This window comes from Cetorhinus maximus, chromosome 1 (genome assembly GCF_964194155.1).
Source record: "Cetorhinus maximus chromosome 1, sCetMax3.hap1.1, whole genome shotgun sequence".
Classification (NCBI taxonomy): Eukaryota; Metazoa; Chordata; class Chondrichthyes; order Lamniformes; family Cetorhinidae; genus Cetorhinus; species Cetorhinus maximus.
This window is the reverse complement of record NC_135879.1, coordinates 97,329,015-97,355,757: the sequence shown is the minus strand read 5'-3', so window position 1 is coordinate 97,355,757 and position 26,743 is coordinate 97,329,015. Positions and strand designations below refer to the sequence as shown.

Below are 26,743 nucleotides of genomic sequence, written 5' to 3'. Positions count from 1 at the left end.
CAATGCTGCCACTGTTCGTTGGTGGTGGAGGGAGTGAATGTTTGTAGAAGGTGTGCCAATCAATTGGGCTGCTTTGTCCTGGATGATGTCGAGCTTCTTGAGTGTTGTTGAAACTGCACTCATCCAGGCAAGTGGAGATTATTCCATCACACTCCTGACTTGTGCATTGTAGATGATGGACAGGCTTTGTGGAGTTAGGAGGTGAGTTATTTGCTGTAGGATTCAAACCCACAACCTGCTCTTGTAGCCACAGTATTTATATGGCTGGTTCAGTTTCTGGTCAATGGTAACCCCCAGGATGTTGATAATGGGGGATTTAGTGATGGTAATGCCATTTAATGTCAAGGGCCGATGGTTAGATTCTCTTGTTGGAGATGGTCATTGCCTGACACTTGTATGGCGTGAACGGTACTTGCCACTTGTCAGCCCAAGCCTGGATATTGTCCAGGTCTTATTGCATTTGGACATGGACTGCTTCAGTATCTGAGGAGTCGCGAATGGTGCTGAACATTGTGCGATCATCAGCGAACATCACTTCTGACCTTATGATGAAAGGAAGGTCATTGATGAAGCAGCTGAAGATGGTTGGGCCTAGAATACTACCCTGAGGAACTCCTGCAGTGATGTCCTGGAACTGAGATGATTGACTCCCAACAGCCACAACCATCTTCCTTTGTGTTGGGTATGACTCCAACCAGTGGAGAGCTTCCCCCCGATTCCCAATAACTCCAGTTTTGCTAGGGCTCCTTGATGCCATGCTCGGTCAAGTGCTGCCTTTACGTCAAGGGCAGTCACTCTCACCTCACCTCGGGAGTTCAGCTCTTTTGTCCATGTTTGAACCAAGGCTGTAATGAGGCCAGAAGCTGAGTGACCCTGGCAGAACCCAAACTGAGCATCAGTGAGCCGGTTATTGTTAAGCAAGTGCTGCTAGATAGCACTGTTGGTGACCTCTTCTATCACTTTACTGATGATGGAGGGTGGGACTATTTGGGTGAACATGTAATTTTAATCTTGAAGGTTCTAATTCAGAAGGAACCCCATTACGTCATTGCCGGCACTTGCTCTTCAGGTGGGACTATCTCCTGGAATTTACTTACCCTGGCCTACCTCAATAAACTTTTTTTCATTTTATATTCTAGAAGTTGTAGTCATGAAGAAAGGCTCAAAACTGCTGGAACAGCAAATTAAGGGGAAATCTAATAAGCTAACTCACACTTTACAAAGTTAAAAAGTGGAAGATTGTTTCTGCTGCTTGCATCTGACATTGATGCCAATCCACAGACTAGCTGGATTGGGGAATCTTTCAAAATGCAAAGTAATTTTTGATATAGACTTAGAAGGAATGTGTGTATGCTAGTTCTTTGTAGCCTTGTTTCTCAAAATATGGTTCAATACACACTGAAAACCTAAAGAGATTTAGGTTTGGGTTTGACTTTTCTTCCATGCCTCTTTGGCTAGTGCACCAACAGCAACTGTGTGTAATTCACTTAAGCAGCTGGTACTGCTTAAAACTAGCTGAAGAAATTTGAAACAGCAGACCAGAGCAGCTCTCCTTCTGTCACCATGCAGATGCAACTCAACCACTTCCTTGACAGCGTTGCAGCTAAGACCAACAACAACTTGTTTATATTGTACCTTAAAGTATTTAAATATCTCAAGGCGCTTCACAGGAGTGTTATAAAACAGAATATGAAACCGAGCCACATAAGGAGATATTGGGTCAGATGACCAAAGCTTGGCCAAGAGGTAGGTTTTAAGGAGTGTCTTAAACAAGGAAAGTAAGGAAGATCGGGAATATAAGCTGAAGGAATTGAAATGGTGCCCTATCACTCTGTTTTAACGTGTTGGAGCTCCAAAATGCTGTTCCATCTGCACACGCTAATAAAAATTAATCTGTTGTGCATGATTTTTTTTTCAAACTGCAAACATTGGCACGTTTCCAGGAACCTTGTCTTAATTTCCAAAAGAAAACATAGGTGTCAGAAGGAAAATTTTTTTATTGCAGAAAATATTTACTACAGTTTATATATAGCAATTGAAATAATAAAGGGCCAAATCTTCCTCTGGGCTCAGGAAATCCCAACCTGTACACTTTCACGGCTTGCAAACTGCACACCTGACCCACATGTGACTTCCCACATTGTTTTGTCTTTTCATGCCAGGGCTGGGTTTGTGATGCAGTTGAGCAGCACTGGAGTGCAAGAGCTGTGTGGCTGCTGAGGTGGGCCATTTAGAAGACCATTTAGAACTTGGTTCTCCAACACAGGATTTCAGTTCCCACCAGTGTTTTAAAGGCTCCCTAAACCTCATCCCTCAATCCCCCCCATTCACCTCTATGTAAGCACATGCCCCCTCAGATACACCTATGTATCCTCCATGCCCCCTCAGATCACCCATGTATCCTACATAGCCACTCGCCCAGTATGCACCATGCAATATCAACGGAAAATATTTTACATTCCTTGGGGAAAGGAAATAAACCCCTTACTATCTAACAAAAGTGTCCATATCATTGGAAAAAAATGCATTTTAGCCTGTGAAAAAATCTTGTAATACTTTTCTCTTAATCCTATTGGTTTGTGTCAACTAACTAGGAACCATATCAAAGGGGCAATCTGCTTTTAAAACTTCTTGAAACTGTTATTCATTCTCGGATAACTGGAACACCTACAGTGCTGAAACTCATTAGCGATTGAAACTCAGCGAAACATTCAGAATGGCCCCAGCTGTCCAAACAATAGATTACTTTCTGGAAGGAAAGAACAGAAGGCGCTTATTTCCATTTCAAAGCAGAATGCCTGTCAATCAATGTAAGGGAGCAGGTGGTTAGTTTTTTTTTCAAGTGTCAAAACCAGGCTTTTTTTTATTAGTCAGAGCCGTTTATTTCACAACAGAAAAGATGACCATACGGGCTGACAGGACAATTTGTAACATTTTTCATTGCATTATGGTGCTTTCTCCATTGGAAAAGCACTATAATGCATGTGAACAAATACACAAGGCTGGTCAATGTAAGGGTCAACTTACCTTTAAAGGACAGACCCCTATGATGAATCACTGCATTAAAAACATACATTACCATACAGCACCTAAATAGTGATATTTGAAGGTGTGAAAATACTTTTATATTTACCTTTCAGAGTGCTCCAGACTCCACAGCAGGCTTTCCATTTTCTTCAGGAACTCAAACCCGGTGTGCTTTTAATGGGTTTCCAAAACCCTGCAGCACCAGCAGCAACATGGTTTGCAGGAGGAAATCTGATTTTTGTCCCTCATTTAAAATGGGGAACCAGACCTCAGCAAGGGTGGGTGTGCATTTTGCACACTAGGCATTCCTGACTCACGAAAAGGCCAGAGGAAAGTGTTGTGGGGTCAGAATGCAGAGGAAAATCTGATTTCCTTTGTTTAAAAAAAAAATTAGATATGGCCATTGACGCACTGAAATGTGCCATTGTACCCAGATGACAATTTGGTCCAAAAACTTGAGTAAACCCCATGATCTCTCAGATCCTGAATGGATTCCCTTGGGTCTGGAAAAGCTGATTTTGATGGACTACAGCATAGGGAATTATAACTTTGGGGAATATTATCTTAGTGGAGCAAAAGTTTCGACAGCCATCAGATGCCTTTAAAAATAACCCACATTACTCAGTGTTGATATAAAAACTTGGGGCTTGTAGTATTCTGTTTTTCTCACCTAGAAACTGGCTAACAAATACTGCATGGTGTTGATGTGTATGAGAGTTTGTGTAATTGCTAATTCATTCGTGTTTTTCTTTTCACCCAGGAAAGAATACATATGCAAATATTACCAAGATGCTTGATCTACAGAGGGTAGTTTCTTGAATGTCTCAATTAGATACTTCCAGCTGACGGCATAAATTTAAAGAATGGCTTCAACTGATATGATTCCAGAAAATTTGAAACATCATCAGCTAAAGAGCAGGAGGATTCCCAGTAGGTCATTTAACCATCAGACTGAAGCAGATGGCAGTTTTCTTTTTGAAGCAGATGAAGCTTGGAAGGAATATCACCGTGCTCTCTATCAGTTCTATGAAGCCAAAGAACTTTGTGATGTAACGTTGAAGGTGAGAGGAATATTTGTCCCTCTGTCTGTGCATTTATCCTAAAACTTAATTTCTCTCATCAAAATATCCACTCCTTACAGCTTCAAGTGGAAAGTAATTTAAAATGTGAAAATCAATCTTCATATGAAGATCGTCCTTATTAGGAGATTTTTAATTATAAACATTCTTTGCTGTGATAAATTATCTAATTTTATTGAGCTGACTATCACAGTTACAACATTAGTGCAATTTAGAAAACGCTTAACAGTAATGTTCCAATGTCTTAATAAACTTGTCCAAGTCCAAACATTTCAGAATTTATGCTTATTAGAAGCAAGATTTGTAGCAGTTGCACTACAATGTTGTATTATAATCCTTCTGGTGGCAGAATTTAATGCACTGCTTTTGCTGCTAATGGAACTCTTTCTTGCTGTGTCATTGCCTATCCCTTGTGTGTAAAGCGTTGTTCAGTCAGGATTGGTGGAACATGTAATGGCATGGGGAAATTTCTGACTTGAAGATTGAATTTTTGAAAACCGTCAGAGCTAATCCTCCAATGCAACTTCCCTTAATACAGTCTGGATCAATTTTATTGTTTTGCTAATAAAGCCCAACAGATTATATTCCATGTTGTGGGTCACTGGGTCTTGCTGCGCTAAGGTTGTCCAGGGAAAAGCTTTGAACCCTGACCTATGCATGTTTAATGTTTTGAGAGTGTACACAGCAGCAAGTGCATTCTCATTGCAACATTAGAAGGACTTTGCACTCAATTTCATTAATTCATCAGGCTGTCCAAATGAGACCTCAGTCATTCTACACCTGCAAAGCTAGAGAGATGTGAAAGCACCTACTGCAAGTGGCTTACTTATTGGCCAAAATGTCCTTTGGAGTCTGTAAACTAATTACGCTCCTGATTTTGTGCTAATGTTTCCTTGTAGAACCCACAAGAAGTATAAAGGCAGTCTAAATATTCTTTTCACATCCTTTATTTTCAGACAATTACAGTGACAGAGAACAAAGTTCTACATAGCCTGAAGTATTTTTGCATGTTCTAATTGAGATAGTAGGCATTTGATCTAGTTCCAATCAGCAATATGTTGGATGTCTTTTAATGCAATGCAGTCTGTAGTAGATTTGTTTGTCAGCAATATAAATAACAGTTAATGTGGTCAACTGGTCAATAATCAGAATATAATGGTGCTTAAATATCTTTTCCCAATTGGAATTAAACAACCATTTTATTTGTCACCTTTAAATTCAAATTTTTGTTTTAAAGTAAAATACAATACTGTAGTTGATAAATGAAAACTATGCCCAATGTCAACAAGCTTAGTTTTTTCCTCTTCACCAGCCCCTCTACACCTCCATCCCCACCAGGATGGTCTGAGGGCTCTCCACTTTTTCCTTGAACAAAGCCCTGAACAATCCCCATCCACTACCACTCTCCTCCACCTTGCTGAACTTGTTCTCTAAATGAACAATTTCTCCTTCCTCCAAATAAAAGATGTGGCTCTGGGTACTCGCGTGGGCCTGAGTTATGTCTGTCTTTGTGTATGTGGAACATTCCTTGTTCCAGTCCTACTCTGGCCCCCTCCCACAACACACTCTTTCGGTACATCGATGACTGCATTGGTGCCGCTTCATGCTGTCGTCTGGATTTGGAAAAATTTATCGAATGGTTTGTTTGTTTGATTATTTATTTATTTAGTTTTGCTTCCAATTTCCAATCCCCTCTCTCTTTCGCATGATCCATCTCCAACACTTCCGTTCCCTTCCTTGATCTCTCTGTCTCCATTTCTGGTGATAGACTGACCACCAATATTCATTACAAGTTCACCAACTCCCATAGCTACCCCGACTACAGCTCCTCACACCCTGCTCCCTGTAAGGACTCCGTGCAATTCCCTCAGTCTCTTCACCTCTGTCACAGCTGTTCAGATGATGCCATCTTCCAAAATGGCACCTCTGAACTTTTTTCCTTAACTGAGGGTTCTCCCCCAGACCACTGATTGACAGGGCCCTCAACTGTGTATGACCCATTTCCCGCACCTCTGCCTTCATCCCTTCTCCTCCCTCCCAGAATCATGATCGGGTCCCCTTTGTCCTCACTTTATACCCCACCAGCCTCCGCATTTAAAGGATCATCCTCCGGTATTTCTGCCAACTCCAGCAAGATGCCACCACCAAACACATCTTCCCTCACCCCCTCCCGTCAGCCTTCCATAGGGACCGTTCCCTCTGTGACGCTCTGGTCCACCCCTCCATCACCCCTTATTCCTAATCCTTTTCCCACAACACCTTTCCATGCGGTCGCAGAAGGTGCAACACCTGCCCCTTTACTTCCCCTCTCTTCACCGTCCAAGACCTCAAACTCCTTTCAGGTGAAGCAGCGCTTCACTTGCACCTCCTTCAATTTTGTCTACTGTATTTGCTGCTCACAATGCGGTCTCCTCTACATTGGGGAGACTAAACGCAGACTGGGTGACTGTGTTGCGGAACACCTTCACTCGGCCCTCAAGCATGACCCAAACCTTCCTGTCATTTGCCATTTCAACACACCATCCTGCTCTCATGCCTACATGTCCATCCTTGGTCTGCTGCAATGTTCCAGTGAAGCCCAACATAAACTGGAGGAACTTCATCTTCCGATTAGGCACTTTGCAACCTTCTGGACTCAACATCGAGTTCAACAACTTCAGACCATGAACACACTTGCCTCCATCTTGAACCTTTTTTTAAAAATCCAATTGTTCTTTTTTTGGTTCCTTTTTATTTTTTGTTCATTCTTTATCCTTTTTCCCCAACCTTCCCCCACCCCACCCCAAACAGGGCCATCTGTCACTGGTTTCTATGTTGTGCTTTCACAGAGCGCTGATCCTTGTTCTGCTATTAACACACTCTGCTAGCTGACCTTTATGCTACTTTCAGCACCCTCTTTAGTCTTTACCACTACCATTAGCACTCCCTTGTCTTGTGTCCCTGACATCTTTGTCAATCTCTCCTTAGCTCCCACCTATCCCTGAAGTCCTATCTTGCCCCGCCTGATCACCCCCTCTTAAACAGTATAAAATCTATAACATTTCTGCTTCTCTTTAGCTCCAAAGAGTCATATGGACTCAAAAGGTTAACACTGTTTCTCTCTCCATAGATGTTGCCAGACCTGCTGAGTTTTCCCAGCATTTTTGTTCTTATTTCAGATTTCCAGCATCTCCAATATTTTGTTTTCATATTTTTTTTAATAATAGTGAGGTTTGAAAATTATTTAAGTTGTACGTAATTAGTACAGTTTTATCTTTGTCATTAGCTGGTTTAGGAAAGTACTGATAAATTAACTGGCCTGCTGGAGTTTAACTGTAAATTACCAGCTTTCTAAACTAGGGGTTATCTAATTCTGATAATGCAAGTAATAGATGAGTTTAATTCTAATAAGTTTTTTTTTAAAGTTATTTGACTCCTTTCTTCAAATAGTAGCAGCACTTGTCTAATGTTGGTGCTATCACACATATCACACCCACTCAAACTCTTCTTGACTTTCACCTGTTTCGGGGTTGCTAGTGATCTCTCTTTAAATAATAATTTTTACTTTCTTTTTACAATGAATAATATTAATTAATGTTTAGCTTTTCAGGAGCTAGATTTCACACTTAATACGTTAACCTTAATTTTGTTCACATACAATCAATTTATCTGATTATGTCTAGTCAAAACTGCAAAATAAATTAGATGATCAGAAGCATTCAAAATACTCATGCTAATCTCTTATAAATATTATTTGCTGTTTATTGCTTATTGTAGTTTTGTAAGGAAAGTAATCTGTCATAGCTATCATTCCCAGCTTAGTAGAGTTGGATACTTATCAAGTGTGCGAACGCACCCAAAGACCATAGGTTTAGCTCCATTTTAAATTGTTACTAAAGTGATATTCTTTGTTCCCTCTTCCTAATAGGTTGGGTCCAAATTAATCCCATGCCACAAATTGGTGCTAGCCTGTGTGATTCCATACTTCAGAGCAATGTTTCTTTCTGACATGGCTGAAGCCAAACAGGACCTGATAGAAATTAAAGATTTTGATGGCGATGCAATGGATGACCTTGTCAAGTTTGCATATTGCTCCAGGATTACACTTACTGTAGACAACGTGCAACCTCTACTATATGCCGCTTGCATTCTGCAGGTAGAACTTGTGGCTAAGGCTTGCTGTGAATACATGAAAGCCCATTTTCACCCATCAAACTGCTTAGCAGTCCGGTCGTTTGCTGAGAGTCACAACCGAGTTGACTTGATGGGCATGGCTGATAAGTACGCCTGTGAACATTTTAATGAAGTAGTAGAATGTGAAGACTTTGTAAATGTTTCGCCGAAGCACCTCATCGCACTCCTTTCATCCAGTGATTTGAATGTGGAAAAAGAGAAGCAAGTATATAATGCTGCTATGAAGTGGCTGCACTCAAATCCACAGCATCACACCAAGTGGTTGGACCAAGTGGTTGCCCAGGTAGGTGACACTAATTTATAGTTGGAGATTGGCAATGTAGTCTCTTTGACAAGGTTCAAAAGATCTAATTACTTATTTAGAATTATTAACTTATAGCGCCGTTGATCAATGCTCAGGGTCCAGTGTGGCATTCAGTAAACATTATTGATGTAATGGTATTAATGCTGTAGAAAAATAGCTTTTTAGGTTACTTCTGATCACTATTGCTCCATACAATTCTATTTAAAATGAGAAGCTTAATGAACAGGGGTATTTGAGCAGTATGTGAAGGATCTTCAGGGCCTTAGGAGGCATGGGTTATATTGAAATTAAACAAAAGACCAGACAAACTGGTGAATAACACAATTTCAGGAGTAACTGCAATCTATCATTGACCTTTAGTAGCCTGATGGCGTCTGGTTCACTAGTGGTCCCTTTTCTTCTGGACGCTCTTGTCTCCTCCATACTGTTTTGGTCACTGTTTTACCCATCGTCCATATCTGTTCATTGTCAGTGCAAGTGCTGGGTGACTAGTCATGGTGGCACAGGCTGTGATTTTTGTTCACAGATTTGACTTCATATTTGTTTTGAAGTTAGCAAGTTTAGAGTAAATCTTTGCCGCTGCCTACGTTATTAAGCCCCTGAAATGCTTGGGTTATAAGGGGCATTGCAGCTGAGTAAACCAGGCAGAGGACTTGGAATTTTACCGGGACGTGTTTCCGATGGATCTGTGCCCATTTTATATATCATAAAATTCCAGTGGAGGCTGGGGCACTGACTGAGTTCCTCCTCATGCTGATGTCAGAAAAGAGGGTGGGATTGGCAGGATGGTCTCAGCTGCCATATCTCACCAATTGCCTCTCTTTGGTCAGCCATCACTTTGACCAGGAGTCCCCCCCCACCCCCACCCCCACTGACCAGCGGACCCTTCCACCTGCCTCTAGTCATTCCCCTCCACCTGGACCCCTTCCTCTGGCCTCTTACTGTTCTTGATCTTTTCATTGTGAACTCTCAATGTGACATCAGCCATTTTAATTTCTCTGCTTCCCTCACTCAAGCTAACCTGTTTCCCTCTGAACCTGCTGCACCCTGTTCTCTTGGGTCAAACCCTGACTTTATCAAAACTGCAGACAAGGATAGTGCTGTTGTTGTCTGGCCTACCAATCTTTACCTTGCAGAGGCTGCCTGCCAACTCCCAGACACTTCTTCCTACCTCCCCCTCGACTATAACTCCACCATTGAACATCAAGTCCTTGTTTCCAAGACTGTCACTGACCTCATCTCGTCTGGAGATGCTCCCTCCATATAATCTCATAACACCCCTCCCCTCCCCCACCAACCTCAAACAGCATCTACCTCCTTCCCAAAACCTATAAACAGGACTGTCCTGGTAGACCCCCCCCCCACCCCTGCAATTTGTCCAGCCTCTTTCCATTTACACCCGTGATATCTCTGAAGCTCTATGGCATTTCAACAGTTTTCAGTTTCTAGGCTCTAGCCACCTCCTCCTCTTTATGGACATCCAATCCCTCTACACTTATGCAGCACCCCCCCCCCATCACCACCTGCCTCTGCCTAGCTGAACTTGTTCTCTCATTGAACACTTTCTCTTTCCAAATGAAAGGTGTTGCTATGGGCACCGACATGGATCCCAGTAATACCTGTCTTTTTGTTGGGTATATGGAAAATTCCTTGTCCCAGTCCTCCTCTGGTTGGGGGAGGAGGTCCCCAACCTTTTTCCGGTACATGAATGACTGTATCGGTGCCACTTCTTGCTCTCACCCAGAACTGGAAAAACTCATCAACTTTGCCTTCCAATTTTCACCCTTCTCTTACCTTCCCATGGTTCGCCCCCGACACTTCCTTCCCCTTCCTCGACTTCTCTGCCTCTGTTTCTGCGGATAGGCTGTCTACTAATATTCGTTATAAGCCTACTGACTCCCACAGCTACCTCAACTACACTTCTTCACACCCTGCCTCCTCTAAGGACTCCATTCTCCCAGTTTCTCCATTGCATCTGTTCTGAAGATGTAACCTTCCACAACAGCGCTTCTGACATGTCTTCATTTTTACGCAACTGAAGATCTCCCCCCCCCCCCCAGCCCGCACCACTGGGGCCCTCAACTGTGTCCGACCCATTTCCCGAAATTCTGCTCTCATCCCTTCCCTCACCCTCACAGAACTATGATAGTGCCCCCTAGTCCTCAGTTTCCACCCCATCGGCCTCCACATTCAAAGGATCATCCTCTGCCATTTCCACCACCCTTCAGCATGACGCTAGCACTAAGCACATCCCCCTCCCACCTAAGTATTCTGAAGGGACTGTTCCTTGTGCGACACCCTGGTCCATTCCTCAGTTGCCACCAATACCTCACCCCCTTTCTAGAGCACCTTCCCATGCAGTCGCAGAAGGTGTAACATCTGTTCTTTTACCCTGCTTTCTTCTCCTTCCAAGTGAAGCAGTAATTTCCATGTACCACTTCTCTTAGTTTAGTGTACTGTATTCACTGCTTACAATGTGGTTTCCTCAACATTGGCGAGACCAAACGCAGATTGGGTGACTGCTTTGCAGAACACCTCCACCTCTGTTTGCACGCATGACCCCAACCTTCTGGTTGTTTGCCATTTTAATTCTCCACCTTGCTCTCATGCTCACATTTCTGTCCTTGACCTGCTGTAGTGTTTCATTGAATTTGGGTGCAAGCTTGAGGAAGAGCACCTCGTCTTTCGATTAGTCACTTTACAGCCTTCTGGACTCAACATGGAGTTCAGCAATTTCAAACCATGAACTCTGTCCCCCATTTGGATTCTGGTTTTTTTTGCTGTTCTGAACCTTGTTTTTCATGTTTTTGCTTTCATCTGAGCTGTTCATTATTCTGCCATTTGCACTCACTCTGGATAAATGCTTTACTTCTTTACTACAACCTTCTGTTTAATGACATTTTGTCATTTAATCCACCCTATACCAGACTTCCCCTATTATTCTTCATCCTCCTCTTTCCCTCTCATCCCCTCCTCCCCCCTTTCAACAGCATAAAACCCTCACGTTCCTACCCTCCTTCAGCTTTGAAGAAGAGTCATATTTGACTCGATGTTAACTCTGTTCACGTATGTTTTCTGCCTCCTTCCCCAACAGACTGGAATGGTGCCACTCTGAAGCCACGCTATAAATATAAACAAAATGCTGGAAAAACTGAGCAGATTTGGCAGCATCTGTGGAGAGAGAAACAGTTAACGTTTCAAGTCCAATGTGACTCTTCTTCAGAACAGAGCAAGTGCCCAAGAATTTTGAGCTGTAAACTTGCATCACAGATGTTCTTTTCAACGCAAGCTTGAGGAACAGCTCCTCATTTTTCGATTTTAGGCACTTTGTAGCTTTCTGGAGTTCAGCAATCTTAGACTGCAGACTCTGCCCCTCTATTTTATTTCTTCTTTCTTGCGTGTTCTGGCCTAAATCTTGTTTTCATGTTTTGGCTTTTGGGCACAGCTGTTCATTATTCTGCCATTTACACCCACTGTGGACAAATCTTTCGTTTCTTTATTACAGCTGTTGCCACCACCATTGCCTTTGTTCCATGGAATCTTTTATCAGTTATTTTCTCCCACCCTCTATCCTGTCACAGAACTCCCCTTTTGTTCTATCTCCCCTTTCCTCCTTTCACTTGCTCAAAATTTGTTACATTTCTACCTTCCTTCAGCTCCTGACGAAAGGTCTTGACCTGAAACATTAACTCTGTTTCTCTCTCCACAGATGTTGCCTGACCTGAATATTTCCAGCATTTCCTGTTTTCATTTATGTTTTGTCATGTGGTTTTACTTCAAATCACAGGATTGTCTATGGTGATACCATGTAGAGTTTAGCTGGACAATGGAAAAAAAAATGGTAGCACTGTTTTTTCCCTCTATCCAGTTGGTTCTGTTTTCCATGTATGCAAAATTATCTAATCTTTCAAAAAAAAAGCCAAACTCTGCGGGCAAAATTGTTTAATCAGTTACTTTCATTTGTTTCATGCAGCCCTCTCACTTTTTGTTGTTAGAAGATTGCCTGTCAACTTTGGAGGCACTAAGCTTTGACTCTTGACATTCACATCTTGACTACTCTGCAAAAGGGTTTTTGTTATTCATTTAGTTATTAATGTATAGTTCTTTATATTAGCTCTGTATGAAAGAATTCCTTAGTTTGAAAATCTTACTTGCTAAGGAAGGGAAAATGAATGTTGCTCATGTTGCTATTCGTGCCCTACCTCTAATGTGCATGCCTACTTGAATTAAAAAGGCTGTTTCACTGTTATAGCATTTGCTGCCAGTAGAAAGCTAAACAATGCACCTAAGATAAAAGCAAAATACTGCGGATGCTGGAAATCTGAAACAAAAACAAAAATTGCTGGAAAAACTCAGCAGGTCCGACAGCATCTGTGGAAAGAAAGACAGAGTTAATGTTTCGAGTCCTGATGAAGAGTCATACGGACTAAAGAAGTAAAAATGTGGTGAAATTTATACTGTTTAAGGTGGGGTGGGGCAGGTGAAGCTGGATAGAAGGCCATTGAAAGGTGGAGTTAAAGGAGAGATTGCAAAAGATGTCATAAACAAAAGGCCGAAGGGATGTTGGTGGTGGTGATACTGCCTAAAGGAGGCGCTAATGGTGACATTAAGAGTAGAAAGTAGAAGGAGCAAGTGACAGATGGCCCTAGTGGGGGTGGGGTGGGGGGAGGGTACGGTGTGGGGGAAAAAAGATCGAAATAGGCTAATGGAAATAAATTTTTAAAATAATAATAAAAAATAGGTGGAAAAAATACTGTTTCGGTGTCGCTTCACGCTCTCATCTGGACCTGGAAAAATGTATTAGTTTTTGCCTCCAATTTCCACCCCTCCATCGCTTTCACATGGTCCATCACTGACACTCCTCTTCCCTTCCTTGACGTTTTTGTTTCAATTTCTGGTGATAGACTGTCCACCAATATTCATTACAAGCCTACCGACTCCCACAGCTACCTCGACAACAGCTCCTCACACCCTGCTTCCCGTAAGGACTCCTGTTCTCTCGGTTCCTTCGCCTCGGTCGCATTGGTTCCGATGATGCCACTTTCCAAAACAGTGCTTCTGACATGTTTTCCTTCTTCCTTAACCGAGGTTTCCCACCCACGGTGGTTGACAGGGCCCTCAACTGTGTCCGACCCATCTCCTGCGCCTCTGCCCTCACACTTTCCTCTTCCTCCCAGAACCATGATAGGGTCCCCCTTGTCCTCACATTTCACCCTACCAGCCTCCACATTCAAAGGATCATCCTCTGCCATTTCCGCCAACTTTACATGATGCCACCACCAAACACATCCCCCCCACCCCTCCCCAGCATTCCGTAGGGACCGTTCCCTCCGGGACACCCTAGTCCACTTCTCCATCACCTCAACCCCCTCCCATGGCACCTTCCCATGCAATCACAGAAGGTGCAACACTTGCCCTTTTACTCCCACCCCTCCCCGCCACCGCCCAAGGGCCCAAACATTCCTTTCAAGTGGAGCGCATGCACATCCTTCAATTTGATCTACTGCATTCGCTGCTCCCAATGCGGTTTCCTCTACATTGGAAAGACCAAACGCAGACTGGGTGACTGCTTTGCGGAACACCTGTCTGTCCGCAAGCATGACTCAGACCTTCCTGTCACTTGCCATTTCAACACCCCATCCTGCCCTCATGCCCACATGTCCGCCCTTGACCTATTGCAATGTTCCAGTGAAGCTCAAAGCAGACTGGAAGAGCAGCACCTCATCTTCCGATTAGGCACTTTGCAGCCTCCAGACTTAACACTGAGTTCAACAACTTCAGATCATCAACTCTGATGATCTGAAGTTGTTGAACTCAATGTTAAGTCTGGAGGCTGTAAGGTGCCTAATCGGAAGATGAGATGCTGCTCCTCCATCCTCACCCCTTTTTGATCCCCTTTTTTCAAATAATAATTTTAAAATTTTTTTATATATATATATATATATTTTCCCACCTATTTATTTTTAAAATTTTTTTTATTTCTATTCATTGTTTTATCCCCACCTTTTAGCCTATTTCGATCTTTTTCCCACACTGTTCCCCTACCCCACCCCCACTAGGCCATCTGTCACTTGCTCATTCTGCTTTCTACTCTTAATGTCACCATTAGCACCTCCTTTAGCTAGTATCACCATCATCCGCACCCCTTCGACCTTCTGTTTATGACCTCTTTTGCAATCTCTCCTTTGCCTCCTCCTATCACTGGTCTTCTATCCAGCTTCACCTGTCCCAACCCCCTTAAACAGTATATATTTCACCACATTTTCACTCCTCTAGTTCTGAAGAAAAGTCATACGGACTCGAAATGTTAACTTTGTCTTTCTCTCCACAAATGCTGTCAGACCTGCTGAGATTTTCCAGCAATTTTTGTTTTTTGTAAACAATGCAACTGTCTGTCAACTTATTTGATGTGGCAGAGGATTCTGTTTTCTGAATTTATATCATGCCGGCCTCCAGGTTAAAAAATGTATATTCCGTTTCTTTGACATGATCTTGAAGTATGCCTGCTTGAATCATTTAATAGGCCTAGAGTTGAAATGTTGTAGCCTGTTTCTGACATCTGTTTCGATCCTCTTTTCTGTCAGTGAGACTAAATTCTGTGAGGCTATGTTCCAGAGCAAAGCCTTTCTGGAAGGGAGTGCAAGTTACAGATGGCACAGATTAGGCAATCTAGATACAGTGCTAGCAGAACTGCTCTTGCTGGGATGTTGTGCACACCTGAAGTGGAATGAGCTGACTTTGTATCATGCTAAGAGATCAGATCACAAATTGCTGGTGCACAGTCCATGATGTTCTGGGGAGCACACCTGGGTTGAGGGAGTGGTTATCTGGTGCCAGCACCTTTTACAAACTGTTATTATTGAAGAAAGGTCAAATGGCGAAGTAAGCAGGCAAGTCAGAAATGCCTCATTCAAATAAGTAGCTTTGGAGGCCCTGCACAGACGAGTGATCTTTTTTTGAGGCAGAGGTTATCCATCAGTCAAGAGCAGCCTAGATGGAGGTGGCTGAAAGAGTGTCGCCTGCAACCTGAACCTGGCAGTAGGAGGAATTCATAGTGCTCTGGCAGGTGTTCTCAAAACTTTACAAAAGCACAGGTCTATCCAGCTTTCATTAAGGCACTCTGTCGCAGATGCATCAATGCACTAAATAAAGGGTCCTGGAGTATCAAAAGGTGCACAGGCAGCTAACCAATACCCCATGTAACCTACATTGTAACAGTGACTACACTTTAAAAGTACTTAATTGGTTGTAAAGCATTTTGAGATACCCTGAGAGACATAGGACTTAGGAGCAGGAGTAGGCCATTCAGTCCTTCGAACCTGCTCCGCCATTCGAGAGGATTGTGGCTGTCTACTAGTTCTAGTCTTCTCCACAGGAGGAAGCATCTTCCCGTTATCCACCCTATCAAGTCCACTCAGGTTGAGGTCATAAAAGGGCGCTATCTAAATACAAGTCTTTCTTTGTTACTTCCTTCGCGATCAATCAGCATAACAGCGACAGCAGGAATTCAACCTGTTGGGTCGTTCTTCCCAACAGGAATTAAAAGCTGGAGAACCACATTAATAGGAATTACAATAAACCTTTTTTTTTCAAAAGACCAAATGTTCATACTGCCTCTGGAATTGAACAAATATTGGCTGAGAAATGTCACGCCATTAGAAATCTTCATAAATTAAAGCACTCAACGTAATATGCTTCAAGGCAGTGTATGGTATGAAAGGGGAAAAACCACCAGTTTGATGGCAATGAGTAAAATGGTAAATAGAGGATAGCACATTTGTTCTGACTCCATAAAACTCTACTGTTGAACACTTTTTAGTGTTTTCTTTAATGGGGAACTTTCTGAAAGCTGTCATGTGAGAACTTTTATGGTTCATGAAGAGAATTGTAAGTTATGTTGAAGCGTAGCAATCAGAGTTAATGTTAATTTCTGTTTGTGTTTCCAGCATTTTCTGTTATTTAAAATTTTCAGTATTAAAAATTCTGCTTTTTATCTTCCTTATACTTTCAATCCATGCTGAAGTTGGATTTTTTTTAGCCTTATGAAGGCTGCGTCGAATTTCATTGTGATATTTTAGTATTTGTACGTTAAGCCAAATTGGCTATGCAATGCCAAATACAGCAGGAACAAAGGGTCACTTTTGACTATGTTCAGAAGGGCAAAATCCACTACTTTTTGCAACATCACAACAATATTCCTTTTGGTTTCTGAAACTCATTATAAAATCTATTTCTAATTTAAATAGTCAAGTGTTCATGCACAAGGGGAAACAAAATAGTTAAAAACAGTTGCAGTTCTGTAACAGCTGTACAAACTCTTGTACAAATTTGCAAGTAATATAACCTATTAGTACCTTATCACATTGTCAACGTCACATACCTTTTCATACATTCAATTACTTTTGATGTGCAGTGGTTGTTAGGTACGCAAGTACAGATTGAAATACTTAACTACTGTATAAGCATAGAGTAACATGCAGATAATTTTCTATAAATCTCTGCTTTACTGACAGGTTCGATTGCCTTTATTGCCTGTTGAGTTTCTCATGGGAGTTGTGGCTAAAGAGAGCATAATCAGACAGAATCTGAAATGCAGGGACCTGTTGGATGAAGCTAGAAACTACCATCTTCAGCTGAGCAACAAGCCAGTACCAGACTTTGAATATTCCATACGGACAACATCAAGAAAACACACTGCTGGTAACTATTTTTATTTATCTGACTAGAATAGCTGTATTTTAATGAGGATATGGAAAAACTTTCCAACTGTTTCTTAATATTATATTGACAGGAGCAGTAATGGCTAATCTCACTTTTTGCCTAATAGAGTTGCTGCTATGAATCCTACTTCAAACATTTCATTGAGTATCAGTAACACTCATCTCCTGTACACAGCCTATATTTCCCCCTCCACTCTTGCCTGGGTCTGACAACGATAAGTTTAAAATTCAGGCCTTTGAGCAAATGAGGCAGCGTGTTTGATGAGTGGTAAATGGTCTGCAGGGACCTCTAGGCTAGGGTCTGTTTTGTGTCACTGATATACGTTCCATATTGGTCTTCAAGTATGACATCAGCACACAGCAATTGAGGTTGTAAATGTGGAATCTTTGTGCACTGTATCAATTGATGAATGCATAGCAAGACCATTTCATGAACAATAGCAGAGCATAGGTTTGACAAAGGTAGGAAGCCTCCAACTGCAAATTTCCACAAAAGAAAAAATGAAGTGCTATACATTAGAGTGGTATCAAGTAGCTAGAAGCTGTCCTGTGCCTGGGGGCAGTGAAAATTATTATGTGGCTTATGGGGGAGCAGTGTTGGAGCCAAATTTATGGTTAAGTTTAAAGGTTTGTTGTGGTGCTTTTGTTTATGTAGGTTGGGAGCATTTAGTGTATGAGAAGAGCGTATATAATGAGCAAAACTTGTATCAATTTTTTCTGGAATTCAAGTCCAGGTTTTTCTCTTTCCGTATTATCTTTTGTGACTCTCATTCTATTTTGGACTATTTTTTTTCCTCAAGCCGCTTGGCAATCTGATAGCTCAGTGGGTAAAACAGTAGTTTCATTTGAGCCATACAGATCAGGAAGATCCTGTGTTCTAGCTCTGGTTTGTGCTGAGTTAGCTAACCTAATCTAATCAAAAGAATTTGTAAGCAGGAAGGGAAGGGTGGAGATGAGTGTAGGTACCAGCATTATCAGGCTAGGGTGGGGAAGATAGAACTGTGGTCTCTCTTTGATTATTATACAGCAGATCCCAGTGGGAATTCACATCTGTAGACATTGGGTGGAGTTGAGCTCCATTGTGATGACACAATGGTGGAATAAACTGTAGGCAGTTTTTATCCAGGCTACAAAATGGCAGCTTGAAAAGAGGGGTGAAAGGGGTAAAAAAAAGGTCAGACTGCCTGTGTCTGTGTAGGCAGAAGAAAAAAAAAATCAATCGTAGAACTAAATATAGTTCTAAAAGGGAAACTGTTATAATAGCTGTTGTGGCAAAAATGCATTTTTCTGTATGAACAAGATTGTATCTCACCAGATCATCATTATCCTTCATATAAACAAAGAAATCTACAGGCTTTTTTTTTGTTTTTCTTGAAGTTCGTTTCCCACCATGTGAAATTTGAGAGCTTTTAATCAGCCATTTTAGTATTACAGTACTGTCAAAATTTCTGATAAATTGGGGAAAACTGCAGTTTTTCTGGAGGCATTGTTTTCTTAAAATAGGTTATGTTAAATTATTTATATTGACTGTAGGTACAGCACTGCAATTCTTAATGTAGTTTGCCTTGAAGATGTGTGAGTACTTTTAAAGAATTCAGTTTCAGTGGACATTGCCGTAAACATATCGAAATCACATATTCTTATTTAACAAGACCATGTAAATTTATGCTGTGCCTGAAAAGGATGGCAATTTGTTTCTACCAGTTAATGTATTAATTTTAATTTGAAGTTAAGCCGTACATAGCCTGTACAAAACAGAGTTTAGGCCAGACTAAAGTCAGTCTCAAAAAACGCTGGAAAAACTCAGCAGGTTTAACAGCATCTGTGGAGAGAAAGATAGAGTTAACGTTTTGAGTCCGTATGACCTCTTCAGAGCTAAAGGGAAGTGGAAATGTGGTGAAATATATACTGTTTAAGGGAGGTGGAACAGGTGAAGCTGGATAGAAGGCTAGCGATAGGTGGAGGCAAAAGAGAGATTGCAAAAGATGTCATAAACAAAAGGTCAAAGGGTTGTTAATAGTGGTAGTACAGGCTAAAAGAGGTGCTAATGGTGACATTAAGAGTGGAATTCAGAATGTGATAATGGCCGGACCAGGGTAAGAACTCTGGAAAGTGACAGATGGCCCTAGTCGGGGTGGGGTGGGGGGAGGGGACGGTGGTGAGGAAAAAAGACCGAAAAGGCTAAAAGTTGGGAATAAAACAATGAATAAAAATGAAAATAAATTTTAAAAATATATAATGAAAATAGCAGGGTGGGGGGGGGGGAATAAAATATATAAATAAATAATTTAAAATGAATATAGAAAAAAGTTCATGGTCTGAAGTTATTGAACTCGATGTTAGGTCCGGATGAGCTGTAAAGCACTTTAATCGGAAGATGAGGTGCTGTTCCTCCAATTTGCTTCACTGGAACATTGCAGCGGGCCAAGGACAGACATGTGGGCATGAGAGCAGGGTGGTGTGTTGAAATGGCAAGCAACAGGGAGGTCTGGGTCATGCTTGCGGACAGACCGAAGGTGTTCTGCAAAGTGGTCACCCAGTCTGCGTTTGGGGCCTCCAATGTAGAGGAGCCGTATTGGGAGCAGCAAATGCAGTGACCAAATTGAGGGAAGTGCAATTGAAGCGCTGCTTCACTTGAAAGGAGTGTTTGGGCCCTTGGACGGTGAGGAGGTGGGAAGTAAAGGGGCAGGTGTTGCACCTTCTGTGATTGCATGGGAAGGTGCCGTGGGAGGCGGTTGAGGTGTTGGGGGTGATGGAGGAGTGGACCAGGGTCCCGGAGGGGGGTGGTGAAGGGAAGATGTGTTTTGTGGTGGCATCATGTGGGATGATCCTTTGAATGCAGAGGCTGGTGGGGTGTAAAGTGAGGACAAGGGGGACTCTCTCATGGTTTTGGGAGGGAGAGGAAGTTGTGAGGGCAGAGGCGCGGGAGATGGGTTGGACACGGTTGAGGGCCCTGTCAACCACTGTGGGTGGGAAACCTCAGTTAAAGAAGGAGGAAGACATTTCAGAAGCACTGTTTTGGAAAGTGGCATCATTGGAACAGATGCGACAGAGGCGAAGGAACTGAGAATAGGATGGAGTCCTTACAGAAAGCAGGGTGTGAGGAGTTGTAGTTGATGTAGCTGTGGCAGGCGGTGGGCTTATAATGAATATTGGTGGATAGTCTATCACGAGAAATTGAGACAGAGAGGTGTCAAGGAAGGGTAGGGAAGTATCGGAGGTGGATCATATGAAATTGATGGAGGGGTGGAAATTGGAAGCAAAATTGATAAATCTTTCCAGGTCCAGACGAGAGCATGAAGCGGCACCGAAACAGTCATCGATATACCACAAAAAGAGTTGTGGGAGGGGGCCTGAGTAGGACTGGAACAAGGAATGTTCCACATACCCCATAAAGATAGAGGCATAACTGGGGCCCATGCGGGTACCTATAGCCACATCTTTTTATTTGGAGGAAGTGAGACCAGTTTAAGGAGAAATTGTTCGGTGAGAGAACAAGTTCAGCTAGATGGAGGAGAGTAGTTGTGGATAGGGATTATTCGGGCCTCTGTTCAAGGAATAAGCGGAGACCCCTCAGACCATTCTGGTGGGGGATGGAGGTGTAGAAGGATTGGATATCCATGGTGAAGAGGAGGCAGTTAGGGCCAGGGAACTGGAAATTGTTGATATGATGTAGGGCATCGGAGGAATTGCGGATGTAGGTGGAAAGAGACTGGACAAGGGGAGAGAGAACGGAGTCAAGGTGGGAAGAAATGAGTTCCGTGGGGCAGGAACAGGCTGACATGATCGGTCTACCGGGACAGTCCTGTTTGTGGATTTTGGGGAGGAGGTTGAAGCGGGCTGTCCGAGGTTGGGAAACTGAGGTTGGAAGCTGTGGAGGGAAGGTCTCCAGAGGAGATGAGATCACTAACAGTCCTGGAAACAATGGCTTGATGGTAGGGTCATGGTCCAGGGGGAGGTAGGAGGAAGTGTCTGAGAGTTGGCGCTCAGCTTCTGTGAGGTCGAGGTCAGTATGCCAGACAACAACAGCACCACCCTGTCGGCAGATTTGATAACAAAGTCAGGGTTGGAGAGAATGGAGTGTGGCAAGTTCAGAAGGAGACAGGTTAGAGTGGGTGAGAGGAGCAGAGAAATTGAGGTTGCCGATGTCACGCCCACAGTTCTCAATAAAAAGTTCAAGGGCGGGTAAGAGGCCAGAGGGAGGGGTCCAGGTGGAGGGATAATACTGGAGGCGGGTGAAAAGATCTGTTGAACGGGGGCTTCTGCCCAAAAAAGTGAGCACGGAGACGAAGGTGGCGGAAGAAGAATTCAGCATCATGACGAGCCCGGAATTCATTGAGATGAGGGCGTAAGGGTATGAAACTGAGTCCTTTGCTGAGTATTGAACGTTCAGGGTCAGAGAGGGGAAGGTCGGGGGTATGGTAAATATACGGGAAGGGGTCAGAGGAATGGGAGGGGGTAGAGGGTCCTGGATGGGCATTGGTATCAATGAGTTGTTGGAGTTTACGTTCCTCGGCCATTTCCGCCAGCTTCAGCATGATGTCACCACAAAATACATCTTCCCTTCAACCCCCTCTGGGCCACGGCACCTTCCCATACAATCACAGAAGGTGCAACACCTGCCCCTTTATTTCTCTCTCTTCCCCCCCCAACCCCTCACCATCCAAGGGCCCTAACACTCTTTTCAACACTTGTACTTCCCTCAATTTAGTCTACTGCATTCGCTGCTCCCAATGCGGTCTCCTCTACATTGGGGAGACCAAATGCAGACTGGGTGACCACTTTGTGGAACACTTTCAGTCTGTCCGCAAGCATGACCCAGACCTCCCTGTCGTTTGCCATTTCAGCACACCACCCTGCTCTCTTGCCCACATGTCTGTCCTTGGCTTGCTGCATTGTTCCAGTGAAGCTCAATGCAAATTGGAGGAACAGCAACTCATCTTCCGACTAGGCACTTTACAGCCTTCCGGACTTAACGTCGAGTTCAACAACCACAGACCATGAACTCTCTCCTCCATCTCCACCCCTTTTTGATCCCCCCGCCCCCCCCCCCCCCCCCCCCCGCCCTTTTCTATATTCATTTTTAATTTCAAATTGTTTATTTATATTTTATTTTTTCCCTCACTTATTTTCATTATTATTGTTTTTTAAATTTATTTCCATTTTTATTCATTGTTTTATCCCCAGCTTTTAGTCTTTTCGATCTTTTTCCCCACCACCGTCCCCTCTCCCCACCCCACCCTGACTAGGGCCATCTGTCACTTTCCAGAGTGCTGACCCTGGTCCTGCCACTATGACATTCTGCTTTCCACTCTTAATATCACCATTAGCACCCCCTTTAGCCAGTGCCACCACCATCAACACCCCTTTGACCTTTTGTTTATGACATTTTTTGTAATCTCTCCTTTTTCTCCACCTATCGCTGGCCTTCTATCCAGCTTCACCTGTTCCACCTCCCTTAAACAGTATATATTTCACCACATTTCTACTTCCCTTTAGCTCTGAAGAAGAGTCATACGGACTTGAAACGTTAACTCTGTCTTTCTCTCCACCGATGCTGTCAGGCCTGCTGAGTTTTTCCAGCATTTTTTTGTTTTTGTTTCAGATTTCCAGCATCCACAGTATTTTGCCTTTATCTTATTATAGAAGTCAGTCTCTATTGTTACAACCTTGATCAGGTTTCTGGTGGTATGACCTGTGAAATGAAACAATATCTTGCATAATACATCATCATATTTTTACATTTAACTTATTTATGCTTTCTCTGGCACAAATACTGTGCACATTACTGTAAAAACACCAATGAAAGGGGAAAGGAATCTATTTGCAGCACTTATATTACTCCATTTTGGGATTTATGTTAAACATTTATTTTGTTTGTTGACCAACTAAAAGTTTTTTATATTTAAATTCAGTACCTATCTTTAATCTGCTTGCTGCAGGTGTCTTGTTCTGTGTTGGTGGCAGAGGAGGAGCAGGTGATCCATTCCGTAGTATCGAGTGCTACTCAATTAGTAAAAACAGCTGGTTCTTTGCACCTGAAATGAACAGCCGGAGGCGACACGTTGGAGTAATCTCAGCGGATGGTGAATAATAATTTAAAGAATATTCCATTTATGTTTGATAAACTGGTATCATTTCTAATTATTTTTACTTTGTTGAACCACAGGGAAAATCTATGCAGTTGGAGGGCATGATGGAAATGAGCATTTAGGCAGCATGGAAGTATTTGATCCACTAACAAACAAATGGATGATGAAAGCTTCCATGAACACTAAAAGGTAGGGTTATCTTTAAATGGATGCATTTAATTTCTGGGTGCTTTGGCTTGATTTTGGTACAATAATCTGAATCTCCAACCTATGCTGTAAAATGCTGGTCCCTTCAAATCTTGACACTGTGTTTCTTGTTATGACAAATTGAAGCAATCACTTCAGTGATTTAGAAGAGGAAGCAAGGAGACATGGGTGGGTGAGCTCATGGTGTCTTGGGAACACCCAGCTGGTTCCAGTGCATCTGCTACCTCTATCCTATCCTGCACTAAGCCCTGCTCACCTTTCATTGCTGACCTACATTGGCTGCTGGTCCCCTCTACTTTAGAAATTTAATTTTAAATTTTTGCTTCTGTCTTTAAATCCTCAAAGGCCATTCCCTACCTCTAATCACCTGCAGTGCTAAAAACCTTTCTCTTCAATCTCTGTTCCTGGCCACTTCCTTCCTTCACCTTACCTTTTGGTGACTGTCTTCAACTGCCTACATCCCACACATTGGAATTCCATTCCTCTTCTCCTCCATCCCCACTTTTCAAGACCCTCCTTTAAAAGTCACTTCATTATCCAAGCTCTTGGTCATCCCTCCTAATTATTTCTTTGAGCTTGTGTCCATTTTCTTCACATCTGTGTGAAGCAGCTTCAGACTTTTTCTATGGCGAAGGCGCTATATAAATTCTTCTAGCACTACTACCACAGCACTATAACCACTGTAACATGACTTAAAACCATCTTTTAACGTGGAAGTTTAATTCCCTTGGTGACAAACTCGCCAACTGACCTGTCCAAATGCCAGCTTATGATGTTTCAGTTGATCAAAGTGATTTGCAAGGCAGCAAGTGAAAAGTCAATGGCATTATACAGTAAACGGATAAAAGATTGAGTGAAATATTCAGAAATCCACGAGTTATAAGTTCTGGTGAAAGAAAAGTCCTTTTCCATCAGGGTTGAATGCTGTTTTGCCCTTTCACTTGTTTTAAAACAGACTTTCTGCAAAATGATAAGTTGGGCTTTTGATTTCAGAATTTTAATTTCTTCATTTGCACTCTTTGTTCACACTCCTCCTGGTGGACAGGCTACTCATGCTGGAGAATGAAATAATTTACTATTTTAAAAGCAAAAAACTGTGGATGCTGGAAATCCAAAACAAAAATAAAAATACCTGGAAAAACTCAGCAGGTCTGGCAGCATCTGCGGAGAGGAACACAGTTAACGTTTCGAGTCCGTATCGGACTCGAAACGTTAACTGTGTTCCTCTCCGCAGATGCTGCCAGACCTGCTGAGTTTTTCCAGGTATTTTTATAATTTACTATTTGCCAGCCAGTGACCACATAATTAGCTGCCTGATGAAGTGTAAACACAGGCAGCTGAGATTACTTGCATTAGCCAATTGTGTTTAAATATCTGCTTCCAAGTTGCTGTCGCCTTCACCACGTATTATTTTTCCTGCTCTAGTGGAATTTGTAGGTGTACTCTTTTCTGAAGTTGAATAAGGAACACAAATTATAACTTGTTCAAAGTTTTTTAGTGTATAACTTGATGCGATTCTGATGTTAATGTGATTTTATTTTCTACAGGAGGGGTATTTCTCTGGCTTCACTTGGGGGTCCAATTTATGCCATAGGCGGTCTGGATGACCATACATGCTTTAGTGATGTTGAGAGATATGATATTGACTCGGACCTGTGGAGCACTGTGGCAGCAATGAACACACCAAGGGGTGGTGTAGGTTCCGTTGCGCTCAGGGCAAGTACTGCATCATTTCTTAACTAGGAAGTTACCTTTATTTCTGAACATTTTAAGAAGATTATTAAAACGATTTAATAATTGACATCAATAGCACACCATGGCACAATGAAGGCACTTGCTGGTATCCATTGACATGTTATAAATATGAATTCTAAAGCTATAAATTTAAAAAAAACTCTTGGGTTCTTTTTTAGAGGCATAGATTTGAAAAACAGAGATTTTGTTAAACTTAGAACCTTGGTTAGACCACACTTAAGACTACTGTGAAAAGTTTTGGTCTCCATATTATACAAAGAATATAGGACTGGAGAATGTGTTTAAAAATAAATTATTGGAAACCAGAACTGAAAAAGATTATACCTATCAGGGAAGATTAAACAGGCTGGGGCTCTTTTTTCTTTAGAAAAGAGAAGACTGAATGGAGGCCTTTTAGATTATGGGAGGGTATGGCAGAAGAAACCTAGAAAAGATGAAGAGTGAAACCAGTACTTAGGCCCATAAATATAAGAGAGTCGCTAATAAATCCAATAGAGAATTCAGAAGAAACCTCTTTACCCAGAGCTTGGTTAGAATGTGGCACTTGTTATCACAGGATTGAGGCGAACAACACAGATAGATTAGAGGGGAAACTAGCTAAACACAAGGAATATATATGATGGGATTAGATGAAGAAATTTTGGTGGATGCATATATGGAGGATAGTCACTGGCGTGGACTAGTTGAGCAAAATGCTTTGTAAAAGGAACCCAAGCATTTGAATTCACTGTATGATATTTAAAGGGAATTCTTAATGAGATTGCAGGTTACCATTGAATTGTCCATTGGTCTTCCCAAACTGAGGGGTGCTGTCCCTGGCACTGCTGCTAGTAACCAAGGAGAAAAGAGGAAATTTGAGCTTGTGCACCTCAGGCAAACTCCAGTGGAGAGCACCTAGGAAATATGGCAACAGTAATGGTAAAATCAACCAATAACTGGAAAAGTAGGAAAGGCTGTGTACGGGGAGTATGAATTTAAAGCTGAACAATTAACCTCTGCTCCTGCAGCATTCCAGTTTTCTTCCCAATGTAAATAACTCGTGCAGATTCTGAATATAGTATTGGGTCAGATCTGTCAGGTGAGGGCAATTGATTTAAGGGTGAGGATGACAGCAATGGGTGGCTGCTTTGAGATGTGATAAAACATACAGGTAACGTGACAGGAGAAATAGGGCATATTGCATGATCTATCCTCCAGGAGTATGTTGAATGCAATCCTTGATGCAAGTTATCCATTTCATGGCAAAATTTGTTCATTGGCAGCTGTCCTGGATTTGAGCCGCAGCAAGAGCCCCCAAGGCCCCAGCAGGGCATTAAACTTGCGGGATTGTATATGCAGACTAGCAATGGATGTTGTTAAGGATTTCCTAGTCTATATTATGGCTGA

The 26,743-nt window shown here is 42.4% G+C and overlaps 1 protein-coding gene across 2 annotated transcripts in view; it reads left to right on the top strand.

The window, feature by feature from the left end:
- klhl8 (kelch-like family member 8) overlaps positions 1-26,743 on the top strand; it is a 54,115-nt gene that overhangs the window by 13,222 nt on the left and 14,150 nt on the right. For both annotated transcript variants that reach the window (XM_078544067.1, XM_078544076.1), the window contains exons 2-7: positions 3,788-4,088; positions 8,014-8,562; positions 17,097-17,283; positions 23,246-23,389; positions 23,473-23,584; positions 25,150-25,318. In XM_078544067.1, coding sequence (XP_078400193.1) covers positions 3,891-4,088; positions 8,014-8,562; positions 17,097-17,283; positions 23,246-23,389; positions 23,473-23,584; positions 25,150-25,318 — 1,359 coding nt within the window. In that variant the 5' untranslated portion in view covers positions 3,788-3,890. The remainder of the gene's footprint in view (positions 1-3,787; positions 4,089-8,013; positions 8,563-17,096; positions 17,284-23,245; positions 23,390-23,472; positions 23,585-25,149; positions 25,319-26,743) is intronic.